The sequence below is a fragment of the Haliotis rubra genome, unplaced genomic scaffold (assembly GCF_003918875.1).
Source record: "Haliotis rubra isolate DU_JTF1 unplaced genomic scaffold, ASM391887v1 Scf44, whole genome shotgun sequence".
Lineage (NCBI taxonomy): Eukaryota > Metazoa > Mollusca > Gastropoda > Lepetellida > Haliotidae > Haliotis > Haliotis rubra.
The window spans coordinates 1021030-1044516 of record NW_025767124.1 but is presented as its reverse complement, the minus strand read 5'-3'; the positions used below and the strand labels follow the sequence as shown (position 1 = coordinate 1044516).

At 35.8% G+C, this 23487-nt stretch overlaps 1 protein-coding gene across 1 annotated transcript; it reads right to left on the bottom strand.

Annotated features, from left to right (window-relative positions):
• Positions 1-2090: 2090 nt before the first annotated feature.
• LOC124289302 (ras-related C3 botulinum toxin substrate 1) lies at positions 2091-23435 on the bottom strand. The gene is made up of 5 exons (XM_046725910.1): positions 23263-23435; positions 18643-18714; positions 9805-9922; positions 8618-8680; positions 2091-5084 (listed from the first exon to the last, which is right to left on the bottom strand). The coding sequence occupies exons 1-5, from the start codon at positions 23295-23297 to the stop codon at positions 4794-4796; spliced, it is 579 nt and encodes a 192-aa protein (XP_046581866.1). The 5' UTR covers positions 23298-23435; the 3' UTR covers positions 2091-4793.
• Positions 23436-23487: the final 52 nt, after the last annotated feature.

Sequence of the window (23487 nt, the reverse complement as noted above, 5' to 3'; positions counted from 1 at the left end):
ACTGGCTTGAATACATTAACTATGATTACTTTCAGGGGCCTGCAGTGATCCATCCCCTGTGGGATTCAGGGAGAGGGAAGGCCCCAAGTAGTCCCCAGTGCTGATTGTAAACATGGTAAATGGTGACAAGATGAATCAGGTGGTCAATGACATGTAGAGGTGGGTATTGCAGAGAATTTTCATATTGTGATATATTGCGATGCGAAAGCATATATTGCGATATGTATTGCAATAAATTGCAAGAATTATGTTTTTAAACAAAAACTACTTATAATCGAGTTAATGCTTGATTATAAAGCAAACACACAACAAAATCACTATGATTGATTCACCTTTAATAAAAACTTTTAATCATGACAAAATAAAAATGTAAGTAATATTTGGCACTAATGAAACAAGGAAAAGAACAACTTAAAAAGCGGAAATTTCCGAAGATTTCCGAGTGTTACGAAGTTTTCCGAATGCATGTCAAAATACCGGTTTTCGATCAGCGTATCGCAATACGTATCGTTTTCATGTCTGAACCGGTAAATACCCGTAAACCGGTTATATTGCGCAGCCCTAGTGACATGGCTGACTGTGTCATCCTATCGCAACACTAGCTCACAATATCGATCACTGATTGTCTGGTTCAAACTCAAGCTGCTGAGTGTTGTATTAAACATCAAAATAATCAGGGACAGTGGGCTAGCCTTGTGATCAGAGCTACAGATAACTTTTTGGGTCATTGAGTTATGCACTCGCTTGTGTTCATCTCAATTGGGTATCCTAATGTTCCTTTGAGTAACCAAAAACATTGTATCCACCTTACTCAAACGCAATTGGGTATTTTGCCATTTTCCATTAACTGTAAAAATATATTAAAGTTTAAATGTTGGTTCACATGTTTGTTATTTATATTTGATCTGTTATATGAGAAACAACCAGAAAGACTGCAAGTTGCCAAGTCCAGGTGCTGATATAGAAACTCTTAATATGCCTCAGTTATTTAATCTATTTTGTGCGTACGCATGTAATATCAAATCTATTGAGCATTTACAAAAATTGAAGCGTCCTTGTATGCAAGACTTAATAGGAATTGAGTTTTCACATAAATATTTGCGTAATTTACACAGATACGCAGCTTATCTGTACCTCTGCTTGTGGTTAAAGCGATCGCTCGTCACGCCGAAGACCGGCTTCAATTACCAAGATAGGTACGTGTGAAGCCCATTTCAGGTGTCCCCCATCATGATGTTGCTGGAATATTTAATAAAGTGACTTGAAACCAGACTCAATCATCCAACATGCAGTGATTCAGCTGTAGAGTGGCAATGCTGAATCCAGTCAGTTAAGTCCCTGAATGTCAAATGTTATAAGACACTTTGTGCAGCTATTTGAGGCCATCTCCTGTCACTGTAAAGAGTTTAGCATGGGAATCACTGTCCATTCTATTACAATTGGTGAACATACAACATAACGGAACACACTAAATTGTGTGATGGTACAAAGTTTAGTGAATTAGATACATGTGAGACAGAACCATAAACAATATCTTCCAATGAGTGAGGGGCGGTGGGGTAGTCTAGTGGTTAAAGCGTTGGCTCGGCACGCCGAAGACCCGGGTTAGAATCCCCACATGGGTACAATGAGTGAAGCCCATTTCTGGTGTCCCCCGCTGTGATATTGCTGGAATATTGCTAAAAGCGGCGTAAAACCAAACTCAGTCAGTCAGTCAGTCAGTCAAATGAGTGAACAACTAAGAATATGACTTTATGGATAACACATTACTTTTAGTTTGATAACAGCGTAAGAATCTAAATCACAACATTGCTCTACGCAATAAACAAGAAGTTGTTTTCCATAAAGTCTAACGTTTAGTTCTTTAATCACCAAGTTCTAAAATGTCGATGCAACAATTCTCCACTGAGAGAGTAAATTTTCTCCCCTTTATTTCAACATCATCCACAGGAGCACACAGAATGGGAATCCCATATTGTACCCAATAGGGAGCTGAACCCAGGCCTTCAACATCATAAACAAACGCTCAAACCACTGGGTCATCCCACAGCCCTAATGACTGAATGATAAGAAAAAATTGTAACACCAAGTAAAGATGAAAGATTTTTAATCAAGTTAGCATAATAGTTCCCATACAAAGACATTGAGAAGGTGTTTATACAATTTACTATGCAATTTCTTAGCAAAAATATACCATTTTCGTGACACAAGTCTCCTAGCTGAATGTACAATCGTGACAATTTACACAATAAAATGATGCGTCATTGTCTACACCACTGCTAAGCTGGTAGACCTGTGTTCTACACACGGAATTGCTCATTAAGAAAGCCACACTTCACAATCAGTAACAAAAAAGTCAGTGATGACACCAACTTGACCAAGTTAAAATCTCTAGACAAATTCAACAGATCATATATTCCAAAGAACTACTAAAATCAAATCCAACAGTATTGTAGCATATGGAAACTATTCCCCTTTTCAAATTACTAAGATTTATATTAGTAACCTGTTACTAATTTGAGAAGAAACTGAGTAATAGAACATCCATATTTTTAATATTTTGTATAAAAAAATGAGAGTGTGTACATATGATCTCAGTAACATATATTGACCCTTTCTAAAATCATAAAAAATGAAAGGAAAAAAATACACCATGAGATTTGACAAGTTGAATCTTTTCTGTTTCACCATATCCCAAGAGTGCTTAATAATTTATCATCACATTCACCTTCAACTGGTTACAGGAATTTTGATTATAGTCATAATCACTGTCTTTAGGTCCAATTCTGACCTAAAGTATCACCAAAAGCATTATTTATCTATGCTTGTATGAAAAGCTAAGGAGTGACACAACTACATCTGGCTTAACAGCAAACAATTTAGCAAACTCAATGGTACTGTGAAATAGTTTCGCACAATGCCTTTCTCTTTTATCTGTCTGTGGTAAGGACATCATATCGATACATACAGTGACTGAATACTATATTTCATAGTACAAAGTTAAGCTTTACACTTTACAGTTCATAAAAAAACATTGCTGCAAAATACAACGCTCCTTACCAATGTTTAACAGCTGCGGCAAAAATTACACTTTGACAAATATTACCAAAGGAAGACTTCTACATAAGAGCTTACTGTTCTTTACAAATCAGTACAACATGTACAGACTATTTCCTTCTAACACAATCACTGAGTAAGTATACATGCCAAACATTCTTTTACTTGAGACAACCTCAAATAAACCTCTAATCTGTTAAAAATTATCACATTCATAGTTTCAACAGCTGCTTACACATAAAATTAACAATCACTTCCATAAATAGAAAATGTACAATAATTAAACAGAAAATTGTGCTTCAAAAGTCTTTGTAAAACAAGTGGCACTGTACTTAATCCAAACTATGTCTCTTTGAATTCAGGAATAGTTACATTAACATTCTTACATATATTTGATCATACGACATTGACTTTTTAATTCCAAACATCCAAAATTGTTCCATCTGCACCAAACTGCAAACATTTGGTCCCTACTCCTGAAAGATGAATTTTTTTAGAAACGGTTAACAGAAATTCTGTTATGATCATAGCGTCAAGATCAAGTAATTTTCCGATAATGGTTCACAATTTTAATATAAATATGTACAGCAAAGGAACAACGTCTCGCAAACACATTGTTCATAACATCACTCAACTTGTTATAATTCACTTGATATTTGGTACTTTTAACAGGGTATCTACAATAAGCACATTCTCAAAGCTAGAGTGATGCAGCAATATATATATACTTGCAAGAAGAAATAGACACCCACAATAGCGAAGGAGGATCAAACACTAAATACTGCCAAAGCAGAATGTATTATTTACTAGGACATGCAGAGTCTCAGTAGTTTCAATTGACTGGTTTAATAGATGTTGAATATTCAGAGATGGCAAGATATTATCAGCATAAAGAAATGCCTAGAAGGGGCTCTAGTCTGGATTGAATTGTTTAATGGTGGTGGTACAAATTTTAGAACTTTTGACTGATAACTCAAAATTAATTGCTAGATATGTGTCCAGGTACATCAACATTATATCAGTGATAAAACTGCAGACAAAATAGCATTTCCTTCTAAAATTAGAAAATATGACTTCTCAAATGATGAACTGGTGATAGAAGTGGAGGCATTCTTAACTACCTGCAAGCCTGAGATAATTTGGAAATTGTTTCTGGCTTTAAGCTTAAATTAAAAATGTAAAAAAAGTCCCAGATAATATTCTAGCGATTAATAATTAGCTATTGGCTTGAAAAATTACACTTTGATATTTCTGTAAAGTGGGCAACACAAAGCTTCCAGCCCTGAACATCTTATAAGGCACATCTCAGCTGATCCTCAATTTTACTTTCAAAATTCTATACAAAGAACCTGAAGCCAACACTTGACCAATCACGTCCTCTAACACCGGATAACAACCTTCGGTACTGTGGCAGATAAACCCTACTCAGTCAATACAAAAGAATAATTTACAAAAGGGTTGCTTTCCAAAAGTTACTACTCTATACAGCATTTGTGGACATCAGGCTCAGGCCCTGTACATATACATCTCGTTAACACCTTAAAAACAAGACTATATATAAATTTGTACACATATTCTACTATGATGGAGACGGTTACTTAAAGATCAATGTATATTGTATATTACAGGGCGATGAGAGAGGGATGTTCAGACTCAATGACAAAACCCATGCAGTGCATGATATAAAATGTATATAGCTTTACATGAAAGAATTCCTTCCACAATACAAGCCCAGCTCACAAGATCCTGCACTTTCCCTTCTTCTTAGCCTTGGGTTTGGGGCAGAGCACAGCTCGAATTGCCTCATCAAATACACTCTTTAGACCTTTTTGTGTGAGAGCAGAGCATTCAAGGTATTTAACAGCCCCGATCTCCTTTGCCATTGCTAGTCCCTGTGGGTAGGTGATTGGGCATAGCTTCTTCTCCCGCAGTTTCTCCACTGTCTCCTTGTCTTCTCGTAGATCAAGCTTGGTGCCCACAAGGATGATCGGAGTGTTGGGGCAGTGGTGGCTTACCTCAGGGTACCACTGAAAGAAGAAGTTGTATTTCAGTGAAGAAAGTTTTGGGTGACATTGTACTTGTTTGATATTTGTTTAATGCCACACTCAGCGATATTCCAGCTATAAGAAGGTGGCCATGATGTAATCCAGTCAGGACAAGAAAAACTTCCAACTGATATCATTAGCAACAATCCACACATGCTCTATCAAGTCACCTCGTACAACAAGTATTGGTTACTGAGGGCCTGGACAGGTCAGATGTTAAGTACTCAGGCAGATCAATAATCAGGCTTATCAAAAAAATATTCTATCTCAATGTGTGCACACTATCCGCAAAGATGAAAGTCATTGCACAATATAAAGGTAAAAGGCAGTTAATCTGTAGCCTTTGTACACATATTTCACTATGTAAAGCAAAATGTGTTTGCTATGATTTCCCCATTGCATGATTGACAAGACAAGCTGCTTCTCTAAATGCGACAACTTTACTTAATACATGTAACAAACAGTAACATTACACAAACATAAGCTGCAACTGTACTTTAAATGAAACCATAGTAACAATAATAGACATCTTCTAAGTAAATATGCAAATTAACACTGTCAGTGATACAGTTACATCATAAATGGCATCAGGACATATTCATATTACAATCAAATTTAACATGATTTTCTTCTATTTCATTACCAAAATTTTAAATAATCTTTGGTACATTTCTTATGAGAATCATCCAAGTCATGGAAAAAGAACCCATCTGAAAGCCTGAATTTCTGATTACTGCCATCTTGATGATAATTCAAAACATATCATGCATATGTATGCTCTCTAGATCAAGGTCTTGATCTTTTTAAAAAGGCATCGCTCATTAATATAGATAAGAATGAAAGATTTGCTAAGATATATTTCTCCTAATGAGTGACATGAACTGGTACAGAAGTTGATATTTCTATCCAAAATGAAATTATTATAAAGTTATGATTTCCTCTTGAAACAAGTGTAACCTCCCCCGAAACACCCAGTGACCTTATCCCTCCATAATGATATGTATAATTATAATTAATGATGATAATGAGGCAATTAAAACTGAGGGTATGATAGATGGCAGATTAGGGTTATGTGCTGGGGAAACGTGTACAGTTATTACTGTCTAATTGACATCTCTTCCAGTAATGTCAGATCTAAAACCTAAAGTATATCAGAGGCCCAGATAAGCTGCATATCCGGGTAAAATATGCATATAAAATTTCCAATTACGCATTAAAAAATAATTGTTGCGTACCAATTACACATTTAAAATGTTAGATACGAAAAAAGTTTAAAACAAATGCGTACGGAATATATTTATAAAAATCGCTTGCGTAATGAAAAAGACATCGATTGCTATCAAGTTGTACTGTTAGTATAGGACAAGTGCTGTACTGTCCATTTAGGATGAGTGATTTTTTATGAACTCATTTCCATTATATTTAAGTTGGTTTTGATTAGGTATGACATAGTCATAAGGCAGGACATACCTGCTTAGTAAACTTACTCAGTCACATAATACTTAGGTGAGTAAAATGTCTGAAATACGCACATGTTTGAAAGCAGCGGGTAACGGAAAATGAAATACCCACTCAACATTAATAATACCCACTCCAAAAAAATACAGTGGGTACAGGACCCACATGAGCTAAATCTTATCTGGAGCTCTGGTATATCAAACCACTTTCATCATAAATATCAATACCGTATTTCACAATGTGCCACTGTTGAGAAAGAAAACTGTCTTTTTACAATTAGTTAGTGGGTGTATACAAATATAACATCGTACTATATAAACTGGTTCTACAGCTAAAGAGATAAAGATAAAGATTTGTCTGCCACACAAGGTAATAATTACAAACACTGACTTGCTCTGATCCCCAACAGCTACAGCCTATCCTTTATCATTTGGTTTAATGTTAACTGGTTTGGAGATTTGTCATCTCGTGTGTCAAGTACTGTGACTTCAAACAATACATTGTGACAGCAACAAAAATCAGAGTTTAATGAGTGAATATAAAAAAAACCCACACAAAATAATTTTAATTCAGGCCAGACCAATTTTATTTCTTGGTTTACGGATTTTTATCCTCAGAAAACCTAAAGGCAGGAGGAAAAAAAAATAAAAATAAAATCACCAGTCAAAGTAATATTCCTTCTAACTACTCAAAATATTTTACTTTTGGCAATTTATGAAGTGTATATGGGGCAAAAAATATTTCCTTGTAAGTTACATTTTTGGCCCATAAAAACACCAGGATTGAAATTTTGAGCGGGGAAAATTAAATTATTTTTTTTAATTCTAGAAAACATGTGACAGGTGGATCCGTAAAACAAGAAATAAAATTGGTCTGGTCTCAGGATTAAATTTTATCTGAACTATCCAGAACACCAAGAGACCATGTCTTAAATTGTCAGTGCTACACAATTTTGAGTTCACTATTCTTTACATGGCTGTCAGTATCATCTTCAGGAGATTATAGTGTCATAATATTTACTGATACATTGTCCTTAAATTTGAACTTGCACAACTCAACAAAACTATACAAGACTTGTGTTTGGATTTGTGGCTAAACATTAGTGTTGGGAATTGGTTAAAATCTCATAATTGATGATTGCTTCATTACAACAGATCAATCATCGAAAATAATTGGTTAGTGTTATTTATGAAATTTGATTATGCACACAAAAATAAGGAAGAAACATGTAGTTCTTTGGGGTTTTGGGGCAAAATTCCACATCTTTAAAGGATGACTAGTATGTTATGAACATAAATTTTTCGGACTCTTTAAGATAAAAAAATTCAATCATGACTTGGAATGAGTTTGTAGTGTTTATGAAATGTAACAGACAAAACCAGCCTTGTGAAATATTTTGTTAATGAAAACAAGTGTTCCAGCATTGTTTGTGTTTCAATATGAGAAAACATGATTGATTGCTTGGTCGTTTAGTCACTGCGACCAATCTTCGATTATTTCAATTAATCGGACCACCACTACTAAACATACAAGGCACGCCATTATCTGAGGGGTCCAGTCTTATGTTCAGGAATGTATAGTTTGCACTCACTGTTGACCAATCTTATTTCTTTCCTGTAACACATTTTTTCAGCACATCTATCATCTAAAATGTTTGATTTCACCAACAAATAAACATTTTACAGAATCCCTAGGCACTTATGGAATATAAAACAGTTAGTCTCTATTGGGCTTCCATATTCAACTAGCCTTCTGAAAATGTTACTAGCAGCCAATAAACAGGCTACTGTACAGAACCTAAGATATGTAAAACATTTTAGATCATCTCTCACAAAACCACTACTCATGCTGTTCAATTTTCAAGTGAAACCACCTGAAACTTTAATTTATAGAACATTTACCAAACCACTGCACTATTTAGTATTAATTCTTTCTAAACATTCTTTCCCCAGACTGAAATACAGAGGTTTTATTTGGGGAGACACCACCATATAGCTGCAGCCTGGTGTTGATACACCATGGACAAAATGATGGCACTTCTGTCTTCACTGCCTTACCTTTGCTCGCACATTCTCGAAACTGGCAGGACTGATAAGAGAAAAACAGATGAGGAAGACATCCTGAAAAACAAACAACAGCTGGTTAGTCCGTGCTGGATTCACATACACAGGAATCTCACATACTCATCAGAAATTAGACACTAGTTTCAATGCCATCAGCAGGGATGCAGATTAAAGGTAGAATAGTCCTTCATGTTATGGCCCTATACTATCAATGAATGATAAATATTAATAACATCAGTAGATTTTCAAAATGGCAACTGAATTACATAACTGACATGTTCAAGCTTACCTAATCTTGTTGATAAGTGATCCTTGTCTCGGATATAGACATGATATACTGAGAGAAACAAATAAAGGAACACAGGAAAATTCAAGCATTCCTTTAATATTTTCCAGTTTTCATCATCAGCTTTGAATAAAGCTGTGATGCGGTGTTCCCTTATTTGATTCCCTCAGTATATTACAAACACAGACTGATAAGTGTTAGAGACTGGGAAGGTTGGTTACCAGTACAGTATTCCCACTATATTATCAGTGGGTAGATAAGGTGTGTGTAAGAATGTTACTACATACAATCTGGGGGTATGACAAAGGTTGTTTGAATGTTGGTTAACAGTACAGTATCCACACTATATTATCAGTGGGTAGATAAGGTGTGTAAGAATGTTACTACATCTGGGGGTATGACAAGGGTTGGTTGAATGTTGGTTAACAGTACAGTATCCCCACTATATTATCAGTGGGTAGATAAGGTGTGTAAGAATGTTACTACATCTGGGGGTATGACAAGGGTTGGTTGAATGTTGGTTACCAGTACAATATCCCCACTATATTATCAGTGGGTAGATAAGGTGTGTGTAAGAATGGGCATTCAGTCTGGGGGTATGACAAGGGTTGGTTGAATGTTGGTTAACAGTAAAATATCCCCACTATATTATCAGTGGGTAGATAAGGTGTGTGTAAGAATGGGCATTCAGTCTGGGGGTATGACAAGGGTTGGTTGAATGTTGGTTAACAGTAAAATATCCCCACTATATTATCAGTGGGTAGATAAGGTGTGTGTAAGAATGGGCATTCAGTCTGGGGGTATGACAAGGGTTGGTTGAATGTTGGTCAACAGTACAATATCCCCACTATATTATCAGTGGGAAGATAATGATGTATGTAAGAATGGTACATACAGTCTGTGGGTATGACAAGGGTCGCAATCTGTCATAATCCTCCTGGCCAGCAGTATCCCATAGTCCTAAGTTTATGGGTTTCCCATCTACCATGACATTGGCAGAGTAGTTGTCAAACCTGGAACAAACAACACAACAGTGAGTGAGTGAGTTTAGTTTTCCTCCACTTTTAACAATATCACAGCAGGGGACAACAGAAATGGGCTTCAAACATTGTACCCATGTGGTGAATCGAACCCGGACCTGGTGGCCTTGATGAGCAAACGCTTTAACCACCAGGCTAGCCCACCAGCCCAAAAACAAAGCCATGGAACTTGTTCTTATCTCAACCATACTACTCTTTAACAAAATTCCTTTTGAAAGTTCTTTTATTTAGTTTATAAAGAAATTACTATATATAAGACACCTTTATTTTAAATATAACCACCCACGAGCTGAATATTTACAATGCCTGTATTAGGCCACACTCCTCGATTCAGCGTGAGTAGTCGCAATAGATATTGATGTCTGAAAACATAATTCAATGAAACTATATATCAAAATATCAATGAATATGGATTAAAAGATCTCTACATGTCAGATTTATTGTCAAGGAACTTGCCAAAGTCATTTCAGCCATCATGTAACCTTTGACCTACAGATCAATCTGCCTGACCACTGGTGAACTAGCTTGAGCAACAGTCCATGAACCAAATTTGTCATCATTCATCAAAATCTGTATGAAGAAATTCAAAAATTGTCACTAGGAATAGATCCTACAGTTGTCAAGTTATCTGAGACAACAGTTTCTGGCAACAAGAAATCAAGTCTATATGCCTGGCTTCTTACGTCAAATGTCTTTACAAAATGGGCCAAATTTCAAAAAGCTACAAACGTTTTAATTTTGGCAGATCACTGAGTTTAGCATTTATATTGAATGGTTTAAACATGTTTTCCAGCATCCTCTAGTATCTGGTACAATCGCTGAGTAAACTATCAGTGAACTATTACTGACGTAAAGGGTGACAAGTGCCTGCTACTATGGTAACCAATATTTCTTCATACAATGAATGGCTCTGGCTTTATCACTGTCACTCACACATTGTCTTTGCTTCCTGGGGTCAAGTTGGTCACTCACCAGCAACAGCCAATATTACATCATAGTTGACCATGGCAAAAGTCAAGGGTTAAAACTGATACATCAAATCTAAGGATTAGTTTCACATTTCAAATTTATCTTCGATAGGTAGTGAGACATTTATCATTTCTGAGACATTCTTCAAGAACATGGGAGTTGACTTGTCTGAAACAACCTTGTTTATGACGATATTAAGAACTTTGTGTTTGTTGTTTAACCCTGCACTCTGCAATATGCAGCCAAATCCAGCAGTCTGTAACTATTAGAGTCTGGGCCAAGCAATCCAGTGCTTGACATCATGACCACGGTTTCATTTACAGTGTTCGCGAATGGTGTTTCAAAGTCACAAGACATTGGGTCCTGTAAGTTTCAGATGTCTGTCTGACCCATTGAAAATGCACAGGACCCATAGAATAAAATTAAACACACATTTCAGATTTAATATTTCTTATAACTGACATTGAAATTATTAACAAACATAAGATTTATAAACAGCAAACAAGTGTCACATGTCACATATAGCAACTTCTGTCAAAGTCATTGTGAAATATGCAGTCAGACACTGGGGCCGGCGGGTTGTAGACTTCTGTCTGACCGTTGGTGAATCTGCCGGATTTGTCAGAGGGAGGGAGGGTCAGACGCTATTCGTGAACACTGCATTTATCAGGATTCTTATCTACAATGGCTAATCAGTGTCTGAAATATTGTTTTACTCTCAACAAGCCAGGCAGACTGTGACCAGTAAATGTAACAAGACAATGTTGAACGTTGCAGGCCAAAATTTATAATCAGCTGCTGTAGTGGATAAAATGATAATCTTTTTTTTTCTAAGATTTCTCTGAATCTGACATGTACAGCTAAATATTCATGAGGAAGCTAATGTAAAATGTCATGTCATGTAATGGTAAAAGTCACTGATCAATGTCTGATTCAAAATTGTCAGTCAATTAATGAAATTACAACTAGACAGTTGGGCAAGTATGTATAAATTTCACCTATCCAGACAGACAAGTTACTTGGCCTCAGTGTAGCAGACAGGGAGCTATTTCAATCTCTGGTTCTAATAGTATCTGTTCTAAATACTCTACAGAGGGCAGGAACCGCCTATGTTAAAGACTTCTTCATGACAAGTTGATGAGAAAAACTGTGATAACGTTATCGCAATATTGCAGCAAGTGTTTTCGGAAATCAAACTGGGTGAAGTGTTGAACACCTGTAAACTTTCTGTAATGGATTTGGCTGGTGGCTGTGAGACCTGGGATTCAGGTGTATGGCTAGCACCTGGTCGTCCAACATATCAGCATAGCTGGGGGCAATGTGGTCACTGAGCTGTGACCGGGAGGGGAAGTAAAAAGTGGAAGAATGCTGGAGGGTCTGGGAGAATAATAGGATTAGCAACTTAGCTCCAGTCACAAAAGTCATTTACTAGCCAGCATGGCCCTTATTTAAGCATTTGATCCTATTAAAAAGTCTTTAATCAATGGACTGACTGGGAATTAAGAAAATAGTAAAATGTAATATTCTTTCAAAAATGTGTGTACTTTCTTTGGGATTATAAGATAAAAAACAAATAAGAAGCATAGGGGCCTCATCACATATCACATTAGAACTCCAATGTTGAAAAAAAAAAATTATTTGATTATCAAAGTTTCCCTAAATAAAATGTCAGGAACCATCATGGACTCCACAATTTAGTCACCAAAAAACTATCAGTTTCACTATCAATGCTTACTTTAATCACATTTTATGAAGCAAGTCTAGATTTTCCACAAGCTCACATCTCGCTGAGGCTCTAATGGTGTCATTCGTTTCAACTCAAAATTACATGTTTTCAGATCATGCACATAGTAAGCATGAGTCTATTCTGATGTACAAAATTTCTTATGCCAATCTATATACATGAAATTTCATTGTTTACTTTTTGCAAAGAAATCTGTATAAGGTGGCATGGTAAGACGGTTGAAATATACTTTGTAAGAAACAACACTGTCTATCACTGAAACAAGGTGTGTCAACCTGTTTTTTAACACCAACACTCTTGAGTTCAAAAAGTGATTATTTTACTGGCGACAAATGTCATCATGACATCACGATTATTGAAAAGTCTGACACAACATACACTATCAAATCATCTTAAGGATATTTTGGATAACAATTATTCAACGTCTAGACAACCAGCCAACGTAAATCCCAACATTCTACACGGTAATGGTTCTGTTCTCTAGCCTACTTAAGTCTGTGCAGTTCCATTACTGTCTAAACAGTCAACTGTAGGTATTCATTTTAAAGAATATGCTAAAAGGTATTCATATCCAAAAAGTAATAAATCTAGTACAACAATCAGGTTTGTATATTCTCAACTGATTGTTCCTTTCAGCATGTGTCAAAAATAATATGGCATGTGGCAAAAACTCGCAACAAAACAATCCCCTGTGCATCAATTTTCTGAAGGGTGAGTTCCAACGGCAACCGCTCCTAAACCTAGCCCCTAGCCCATTATGTCTAACAGATGCCATGTGACCAGCCATGCGTAACCTGCCATAAACACACAGGCATAAAGTACTCATCTGACAAGACATAATGTACAGATAATATATTTACTTTACAGAAGTCCTTAGAGCTCAAAAAGAAGCGAGTGTGGATTCATTTAGGCCTAATTGGTATGATTCATTGCTACTGACGAATATCTTTTGTCACTATTCTAAACAAAAGATTCAAAATACTTTTTTTATGGCCTTTCATTCCATCTGCAGCCTCATTCATTTCTCATGAAAATACATGATAAAAATGTAGATAAATTCAATATAGATAAAATCACCCAGTGAGGGAAGTAGAAAATAAAGCAGTTTTCGGTTCTTTCATGTACATAAAGCTGGCCTTGCACTACCGATGTGAGATTTTATGATTCATCAGGATTTGATAGACAGGCTTCACATACACTATAGACACGTGTCTGCAGGTCACAGGCAGGTCAATACTTCCTCCCTAGCATGTCACACATTAGCTGGGGCAATCAACAGGGTAATTATGATGTATTTTAGACAAATAGGTCACTTCCCCCCACCCATGGTTGAAATGGCTTCAAAGATCCAGCTTTCTGCTGCCAATTTACATACCCCCTTGATAAGCGTACGACTTTATCTTGTGGGGCGAGATACATTTTTGCGGAGTGTGGATATTTATTATGTTTATCTTTGTAAGTTGGTGGTGATTGGGAACAGATAACTAACACTATATTTACGAGTTTCCAAAATAGGCCATACCAAAAAGTACACGCTGTTAGGTCTATCATGGAAAGTTTCATTTACTTCTGTTTATAGTATTGACCGTAGTAAATCATTGTCAGAATACTCAATTTAAACCAGGGTGGTCACACTACATACATATTGTTATCCTTGGGTACACCGCATTCCCGGATATCAGTAAGAACAAATAAAGAGGAGTGCAGATACTATATTTCATTGCCTGAGCTGCTACAACTGACAACCAGTGGGTAGCATAGTGCTTAAAGCATTCACCCGTCACTCCGAAGACACAGGTTCAATTCCCCACATGGTTTTGTGTTACGGCCATTTCTGTGTCCTCCCCCCTGATAATGCTGGAATATTGCTGAAGGTGAGGTGAGGTGAAATTGGGTTTACGTCGTACTTGAGAATATTTCGCTCATATGACGACGTGTATGCGTGTGTATATGTATGTGTATGTGCGGCGGCTTGTACTAGCCCAGACTGAATCTGGTTTTATAGTGCTAGCCCACTGAGATACCATGCCGCAGTGAAGCATGAATACACCACTCAGACACATTATACTGACTCCAGGCAGGGACCAACAAGTACCATATTTGAACGTCTTATGGTATGACGCGGTCGGGGATCGATCCCACGACCTTCTGCTCTCCGGGCGGACGCTCTAACCACTACACCACGGAGGCGATATTGCTGAAAGCAGTGTCAAACCATATTCACTCAGTCTACAACTGACCACTCATAGACATACTAACAGTAAAAGTCTTTGTTTTGGTGTATTTTACATAAAGCTGACAGTCATCTGTGTTCATATTGATCAGGGATAAATCTACCCGCGCGTCCTGTGTAATATACACATGAAAATTTGAAAGGACTGACAAATATTATACATGTATGTCCTGTGGATGCATACATATTCACTAATCATGCATGCTTTCTCGGACTGATGCTTCGGCAATGTGCCCATATCAAAGTTGTCAAAGTTAAACAGCAAAGTAATGATGTTTCGTGGAAATAAGTAAACAAATTGAATAAACTGAAGAATAAAATCGTGGTTTATCCGGACATTATAATTGTGTAAGCTTGCATTTTTATTAAAATGAACTTATTTAAGTTGTAGTTGTATTATTTGAATAATATGATAAAAAATAAATTTCATATTTATAAACAGTACCTAGGATTAGACCTTTCAAATGGTGTATGATATGTAGTAGCAATAATGTTTTACAAGCTGATATTTTCCTTTCTTCTTCTTTTTAACAGAGCGAGTCCCAGGACTCACGCACTAACAATTGTAGGTTTATCACTGATTGATAGTAACAAACTATTTGACATTGATGTTCCTGGTTGAAATAAGGTTAATCATTGTTAAATTGCCAAACCCATCCTAAGATTAAGACATGTAGCCACTGGCTCCTGACAAATAGATAATGATAGGTTTCTTGATAACCACTCACTAGCAGATACATCATGAAAGGCAAGACTAAGTGATAATACAAGGACTTCTATCACAATGTAGGTCAAGTCTCAAGTAGCCTTTGCTTTCATAAAGGAAACAAATTCATTAAATTTGAGCCTCCCTCATTCATTCATACATACTTACTTTTGAATATTCATACAGATCAAAATTAATATAAAATCAGCAGTTAACCAGTGTGTTTATAATTTCTTCAAACATTTAAACACTCTGTTATAATGTAGTGTTGTGAAAAAAGAAGAAGGAAATGCATCTACATCGCCCTCTATTCATTTACACAAGCCAGCAAAACATGCACAAGGATGGATGTCACTTGAAGCTCCCATCAACATGAAGAAACTGAACATACATTTCCCGTTGAGATAAATGTCTTCATTTTCCCAAGACAATACCTCCAAAATGAGGGATGTGGGTCAACTTGTACTGCCAATGCTTATCCAGTTACGAGATCAAACGCTTTGTCAGATAAGGGGAAATTGCCTGCTGGCTACTTCCCTTTGAAAACAGTGACAGTGAATGTGCATTGAGATATTACTAACACATTATTGCTCAAGAATTATGAAGCATCATACCCTGAGGTCGGTAATACTTGTTCTCAATCAATGGGCCTGGTACTGAGGAAGTAACAAATTGTTCAAACTGTGCTCAAGGTTGTAGCAATGTGATGGCGGAAGTGATAATTATAATAAACAGCAACATATATGTGGAACCTTGATACAAACAACAAAATTTATGGAATAAACAAAACATATGGGTATAATAAATACAGCGTAACAGTTAAATTTGGGGTTAGAACCAAGCAGGTTTTCATCTATTATTACTAATGTTTGACTCTCAATAACTCACGGGAAAAAATATCTGAAACTCTGTCAAAGAAAATACAAAGTATCTATTACTTAACATTAGATTTTCATCATATTGATCATCATGATCACAATCCCCTACTTTTACCACTTGTTGATTAGGGGTGTCACGATACACCAATCTCACGATACGATACGTATCACGATTTTAAGGTCACGATACGATACGTATCGCGATACATAATTTTCGCGCCTTTTCATAGCATTACCTTACCGGCAACGTACGCACTCGCTGATTGGTCCATCAAAATAGTCTAGCCAATCACAAAAGCTGCTAGTTTCCAACCTATTTTTTTAAGTAAAGCTAGCTACATCTATTTATCGAAGCGGTCTCGTATAATTTTACTATCAAGACTTTGAAGGAGATGGATATAGCATAAAAATTTGAATCGATAAAGTTTTAAAATAGGAATCGATACACGCAAGCATGTATCGCGTATCGTATCGACAGTAAAAATGTATCGATGCATCGATCAGTATCGCGACACCCCTATTGTTGATGCTTAAAAAAACAGCTATTGTGTGGTGTTAATGAACAAATTATGGTGATATCTTCATGATTATCACTACATACTGAACACACACAAACATTTGCACCAAAATAATCAATACCTGATCAATATTTTTATTCCAATTTCCATTCCAGAAACTGTTGATTAACATGTTAATGTGGCAGTTTACTCATATCAAAAATACAACCAGATTTCCAACCAGAACTATCTCAGTACTTCCTAGCAACTGACAAGTTGTTCAGTCTTTATTATAGGCACTCAGTTCCTTCCTGCATGTTAATAATCTAATAAGGTTTCTAAGCACCAGCATATAAAATGCAAGGGAAATAACGTGGCAACATACTATCCTGATTATTTTGATAAATTAAGCTGATCATGTGCAGGGATGCAGTTGGCTTCCTGCCAAATACATCAACATGCAAATCTGACATGAGTCAAATAATATAAATATAAACTTCCAAGAACAAAGTCCTCTTTCAATGAAACATCATGACTACATTCCTCGTAATTAAGTATGTGTCAAAAACCTGTTTTCCAATTTTTAACATGTCTCATTTGCAATCAACATTTCACACATTTCAAATGCTACCCGCATAGAGCAGCTGTTATACATGCTGTTGTTGTTGCTGTACACAACATATACTGTCTATAACAAACATACTAGAAAAACTATTTTGCAACTGAAAAAATAATCCCACAAGCCATACTGGATGTATACAACAAACAAATTAGTCATATATAGTATTAGTATTATATACGCTTCTTTTCGCTATCAAAACAACAATAACAATTCTACTATCACATAAACACTTCATGTGAAGTACTCGATCGTAATGATACCACATTCAAACAAAAGACCTAAACTATTACAAGTGTAATGATTAAGAATGAATAATGTTACTAAATTAGGATCAGATATGATTCTAAAATATGAGTAATAAATTGTCAGTAAGTCCAAGTCAGATTTGGGATGAGTAATTTTAAAAACAATTGTCAGCATGACAGCGATGATGCTTAGATTTACTTTTTCAAAAAAATATAATCACTGAGTGAAGTTAGAGACCAAACTATACCATTAATTTGAATACTGTATGACTCCTGAACTAATGTCTCTTTTAAAATGACATAACACTAATACTGCACAGGCCATGTACTACTGTTTGCACCATAGCAATTAAAGGTAAGAAGGTTAACCTGTAAATAATCAGGTTAACTGTAAATAATCCAGTCTGGACCAGACAATCCAGTGATCAACATCATAAGACCAATTCTAACCCGGATCTTTACATGTAAAGGGGAGTTCAAATTAATGATTTATTCAACTTTTGTTTTCTCTGATGATCGTACAACAATTGTATGTAATATATCTTCTGGAATTCAATAATTTCTATACTTCTTGGCATGGTGAACACTTAAAATATACAAAAATATGAAAGTAAAATGATTACAAAACAATGAGTGAGTGAGTGGGTTTAGTTTTACGCCACACTCAGTAATATTCCAGCAATATGGTGGTGGTCTGTAAATTTATCAAAACTGGACCAGACAATCCTGTGATCAACAGCATGAGCATCAATACAAAACAATGAACATATGATAATACTTAAATAATGTGTATACTTACACTGTTGGGATGTACTCGCCGGGGAAAGCATTTGTTGTGTAGCTGATAAGGAGACATGTTTTACCAACAGCTCTGAAAAAACAAGCAGGAAGAGATTTAGTATAGTAACATGCAACAGTTATTGGCTGGTATGATAGCAATACTGCCCTAAATACACATGAAATAATATTAAGTCATCATGTAATTCGGGGTCAAAAGTAACTTTATTTTTACTTGGAACTTAAATGATCTGCAACTGAGTCACCATCCACCTAATACTAATAGCAAAAATGAAACTCTATGCTAAAATGTCACTACTTAAATTTTACAAGACAATTGTACTTATGCTGACTTTAAACTCTGAATATTATCTTGGAGTGAGTGAGTCAACTTTGTTCACAATATTCCAGTCATGCAGACACAAGAAAATTTGGGAAGCCAGGATCAGGATAACCAGTAACTGAAAACAAGCAGGATTCAGGTTGAAAGGTTAAAGACTGCAACAATCAGATGAGTCACACAGCCTGACCATTTGATCCCTATTGTAGTTGGCTCTCTGGACAAACTTGAGGTACTAGGGACCTCTTGAGAATGGAATAACCATACATGCATTGATGATGTAGGGATTCACACCTGATTCCAGTAAAGAGATTATGGTGAGGGAATTCTTTCATAAGGCTTCCTTACATGCCTTACTAAGCAGATGAGTGCTTATGGGCAGGGCAGCAACGTATCCACAGTCTGGTCCCTAACACAACCCCTGAACATCACCAACAACACCCCAAACTAGGACTGGCTATTGATACAATGATACAGATCATGGAGATCAATGATCAATAACTAAATATCAATCGATTATCGATAAATATTGGAGAAGTAACGATGAGCAAAGGTACAAAAGAAAGTCTGAAATAAATGAATATATTTCACATCACTGGTGAGTGGCGACATATTTATGCATGGATTACTAAAACAACAGCTTTTTAACACAATTTAAAAGTATATGAATAAAGACCTAACTTAGTGTATTGTGTGAGCAAATTAGATTTATTTTGCCACAAAAGTTTATACATGATATTATCGATGATACAATGTGCATATCAATAACCATTAATAATTTTACTTATCAACAATATTTTTGATTTTCTATCTTTTTAGCTAGCCCTATCCCAAACCCACCCATACACACGTTATATAGGCAGTCAAACCATTAGAATGTTATGTGATGCTAGGAATTATGCAAAATGCAACAAAAATAACTATAGGGGGCCTATTCAGTCTTTCAGCCCACACAGAGTGTTACAAATTCACTGCATGGGATAATGACATGGAAATTTATTGCTAAATATTTATTGCTAAAGCATGATAAAAACCAGTTATCATGATAAATATATACAAAATTCATATTTCACATGAGATACAACCAGGCAACATTTTGGAAGAGTGAAGAGGATATTAACAATAGTGAGTGACAAAACCTCCAAGGCTACCGACCAAAAACCTCACAAAACATTGCCCTTACCATCATGGTAAATCGATTTTATATTCACTACATAGATTATTGTCAGCTGACTAAACTGAACAGAATTATATTTGATAGTAGCTGAAGTCAAAAACTGAATTCAATTCTTAAAAACAATCAAGTCCATAGCGCAGGATTAGTTGAATTTCAATTAGGATTGTGTAAGTTCAGCTATCATGGCTAACAATAACATTAACTTGGACAAGAAGTATATGAACTGTCCCAACAAATATTGAGATGTACATTCACTGGTCAGTAAGACTGATAATCGGAGATATACTCCATGGGAAAACTTAATGATTATCATTATGAACATGATGAAAATCATGTTATCTATATTTTTTACAGAAACTAATCATATAGAATTAAATTCTAATTTACACACACTATACACAAAGTTACTATTCATGGGCCACTTCCAAGTCATGTTGAAAAAACATTTTCGCCAATACTTTCATTTTTGTTCAAGATACTTCACATATATATCGCTAACCTATCAATACCTAATGATTATGAATCTCTGACTTACATCGATAGCTAGTCTAAATTGTGAAATACACAATGCCATTTTAGAAAGTGGTCAAATGTAACATATGTTATATTTGGGATTACACTTTCTTAATAAAGTTCAGATTCTAGTGCTTTTTGGTTCGAGTCCCATCAGGGATTCAAACCCACACCCCCAGAGTCAGGAACCTAATCGCCAGCACACAAAGTCAGATGCCTAGACCCTCAGCCACCGTGGCTCTAAATGATACACAAAGACAAGTTTGTGTTAGTTATAATGACTACTATTAGGTTCAGTACAGACACTGTTGTGCCATGATACAAGAGTGACAAAAATTTTGTTCTCCACTTGAAAATTTCATGGAAGGCAGAATCTATTGCGAGTTACTAAAGTCCATACACTGGCTACTTGAACTCTTGCCATGGTTGCTGTGACCCATCATGATATATGCACTTGGTATATGGTTCACTGCTTTGTAAAATATACTGTGACAGGTCTTAAAATCTTTATCACTTCCTCATCTGTGTTGCTTATCATATGTCAATCATTCAGTGTCACCATTTCAAGTTATCACCATGGCCAATGAGTAAGTATACAAACAGGAAGTAAACAAATCACCTTTTCATACATACTCTTTATTCAAAATCTATACTGGAATGAAAACATTACTGTGTATTTGGGATTGATATATCGGCAAAGGTCAGGGCAACATACTGTCCCTATATACGAGAAAACCAGGATAATGCAGTTATTTCTAACATGCACATAGATACAAAACTGACACAGAAAAAGTGTATGCTGTGCCCCAATGGATGACAAAAATGTTCACTGTACCAAATTCTTAAAAAGAAATAAAAAGTTCCTTTGAGTAAAGCAATCATTATATCTACCATTAAACTACACAATATCATTATTTTACATGACACATAGATTTCTTGTAAAGAACCATGAAATTAGTCATAAGGAGATTGTCATATGAACCCTTAGTTTTTAAAGTCAAAGCAAAACCATGAATACCAATGCTGCTATGCACATAAATACTTCAATGGTATGAGGATTTCAATATCAACAATAAATTCAACATTTAAAAAAACTGAATGTGAAAATGAACCAGTTTACCATGAAAAGTTTACCATGAACCTTAATCTTTATTCTGCAAATATAACCACTTGTGTCGATTAACTGCATATAGATTAAATTATGTTAATTTTAACATACCATGTGATGAACTAAATAATGATGTCCTTGATCCAAAGTAATATATGTGCATGATGTCGTATCTGGAGATGGCTTCATATAGGCAACATTAGTTTGCTAACATGTTTGACAACTCCAATATATCTTTGTCAACATGTGATTTTAAACATAAATGGTCAAATTTTAGTCTGTTGTGTGAAGCTGCCTTAAGAGTGCATTATTTTAATTTGTGGTGCTAATGTCACTTGGTCATTGAAACATCAACAATGATGAAAGGCTCCACCATATCCACTGAAGTGATATTATTCACAATAGATGGCTGTGGGCAGCCTGATGACTAGACCTGGACCAGAAAACCCTGTGGGCAATGATCAACATTGTAACGGGTACAAAGACAAAAAGAATCAACCAAGTCACAGAGCCCAAATAGACCATCCATTTGGTCTCTTAGTATAGCCAACATGGATTGCTGGGGCAAAACTCAAACCCAGAACATCCACAATGTAGTTGTTATTAGTGTGTGTGTGTGTGGCATTATTTATAAAATCAGTTGTTATTTGGTAGCAAAACACTTCTGATAACACGCTGTTACTTGGAATATTAAAGTAAAATTATAAGCTGAGAAAAAAAGTCAGCTCCAAGGGATACAAGGGAGAATATTAGTAGACAATGATCAAATTAATAGATCAAAACAATTCATTTTTGTAAGATACAACCTACTTACAACTTTATCAAACCAAAAAGTAAAATTTAACTTTATTTGACATCTTCATGGTCTTTCGGGTGTTATCTAATTAATTCCTGATGTGGGGAGGCTGCATTTTCATTTATGCATTTTCATTACATATTCATACAAGTGTTTCGAGCAAGAAACATGTGTAGGAGCTTCTTACACCTCCATGCTTCACATCAGTTGACTGATCAACTTGTTGCTACCAACCATCAAACCTTTGCACAGTTTAGTCAGTTAATTAACAGTAATTTTCAATCACACATCAGATACATATCATCAACATATATTACACATAATAAATTGCACATACTATCTTGTATATTCTTCTGAAGTCAAATAACAACACGCAGAATTCTCCAAATTAAGGAAGTGCCCACAACTCCAACTTCCTGTAAGCCGGCCCACAAGTAGGGCAAGGCAAAATGTTGATGAAATAGTGTTGCTCCCAAAGCTCGTGGCTGGAATAATTTGATCATTTTCAAGCAAATTATCTCGCAGTATTATCCATCAGTAAATACTGTCTTCATTTGTTAACTAATAATATAGAATAAACGCTACACGCGCGATCATATACACCCACATTCAAGTTAGTTATGGAATGCCCGTTCAAAGCCATGATAAGATGGAGGAAAGTTTTGACCTGACTAGAAAATGTCGATCTTCGTTCGAAGTTGGACTTACCCGTCTCCTACGACCACACATTTGATGGCCTGCATATCTGAGAAAGTCTTTGACTTGAGTGTGTTGTTTGTTAATCGGACGGGTGTCACTAGGATCCGTGTTTAGATAGATAATTGTAACGAGAAAATGGCTGTCGCAAAGTTTTATACCCAGAGCAGAACGAGATATAAATAGTAACGCCGAAAATAGACGCGATATGGCGGAGATCAGCGAAAATGTTCGTCG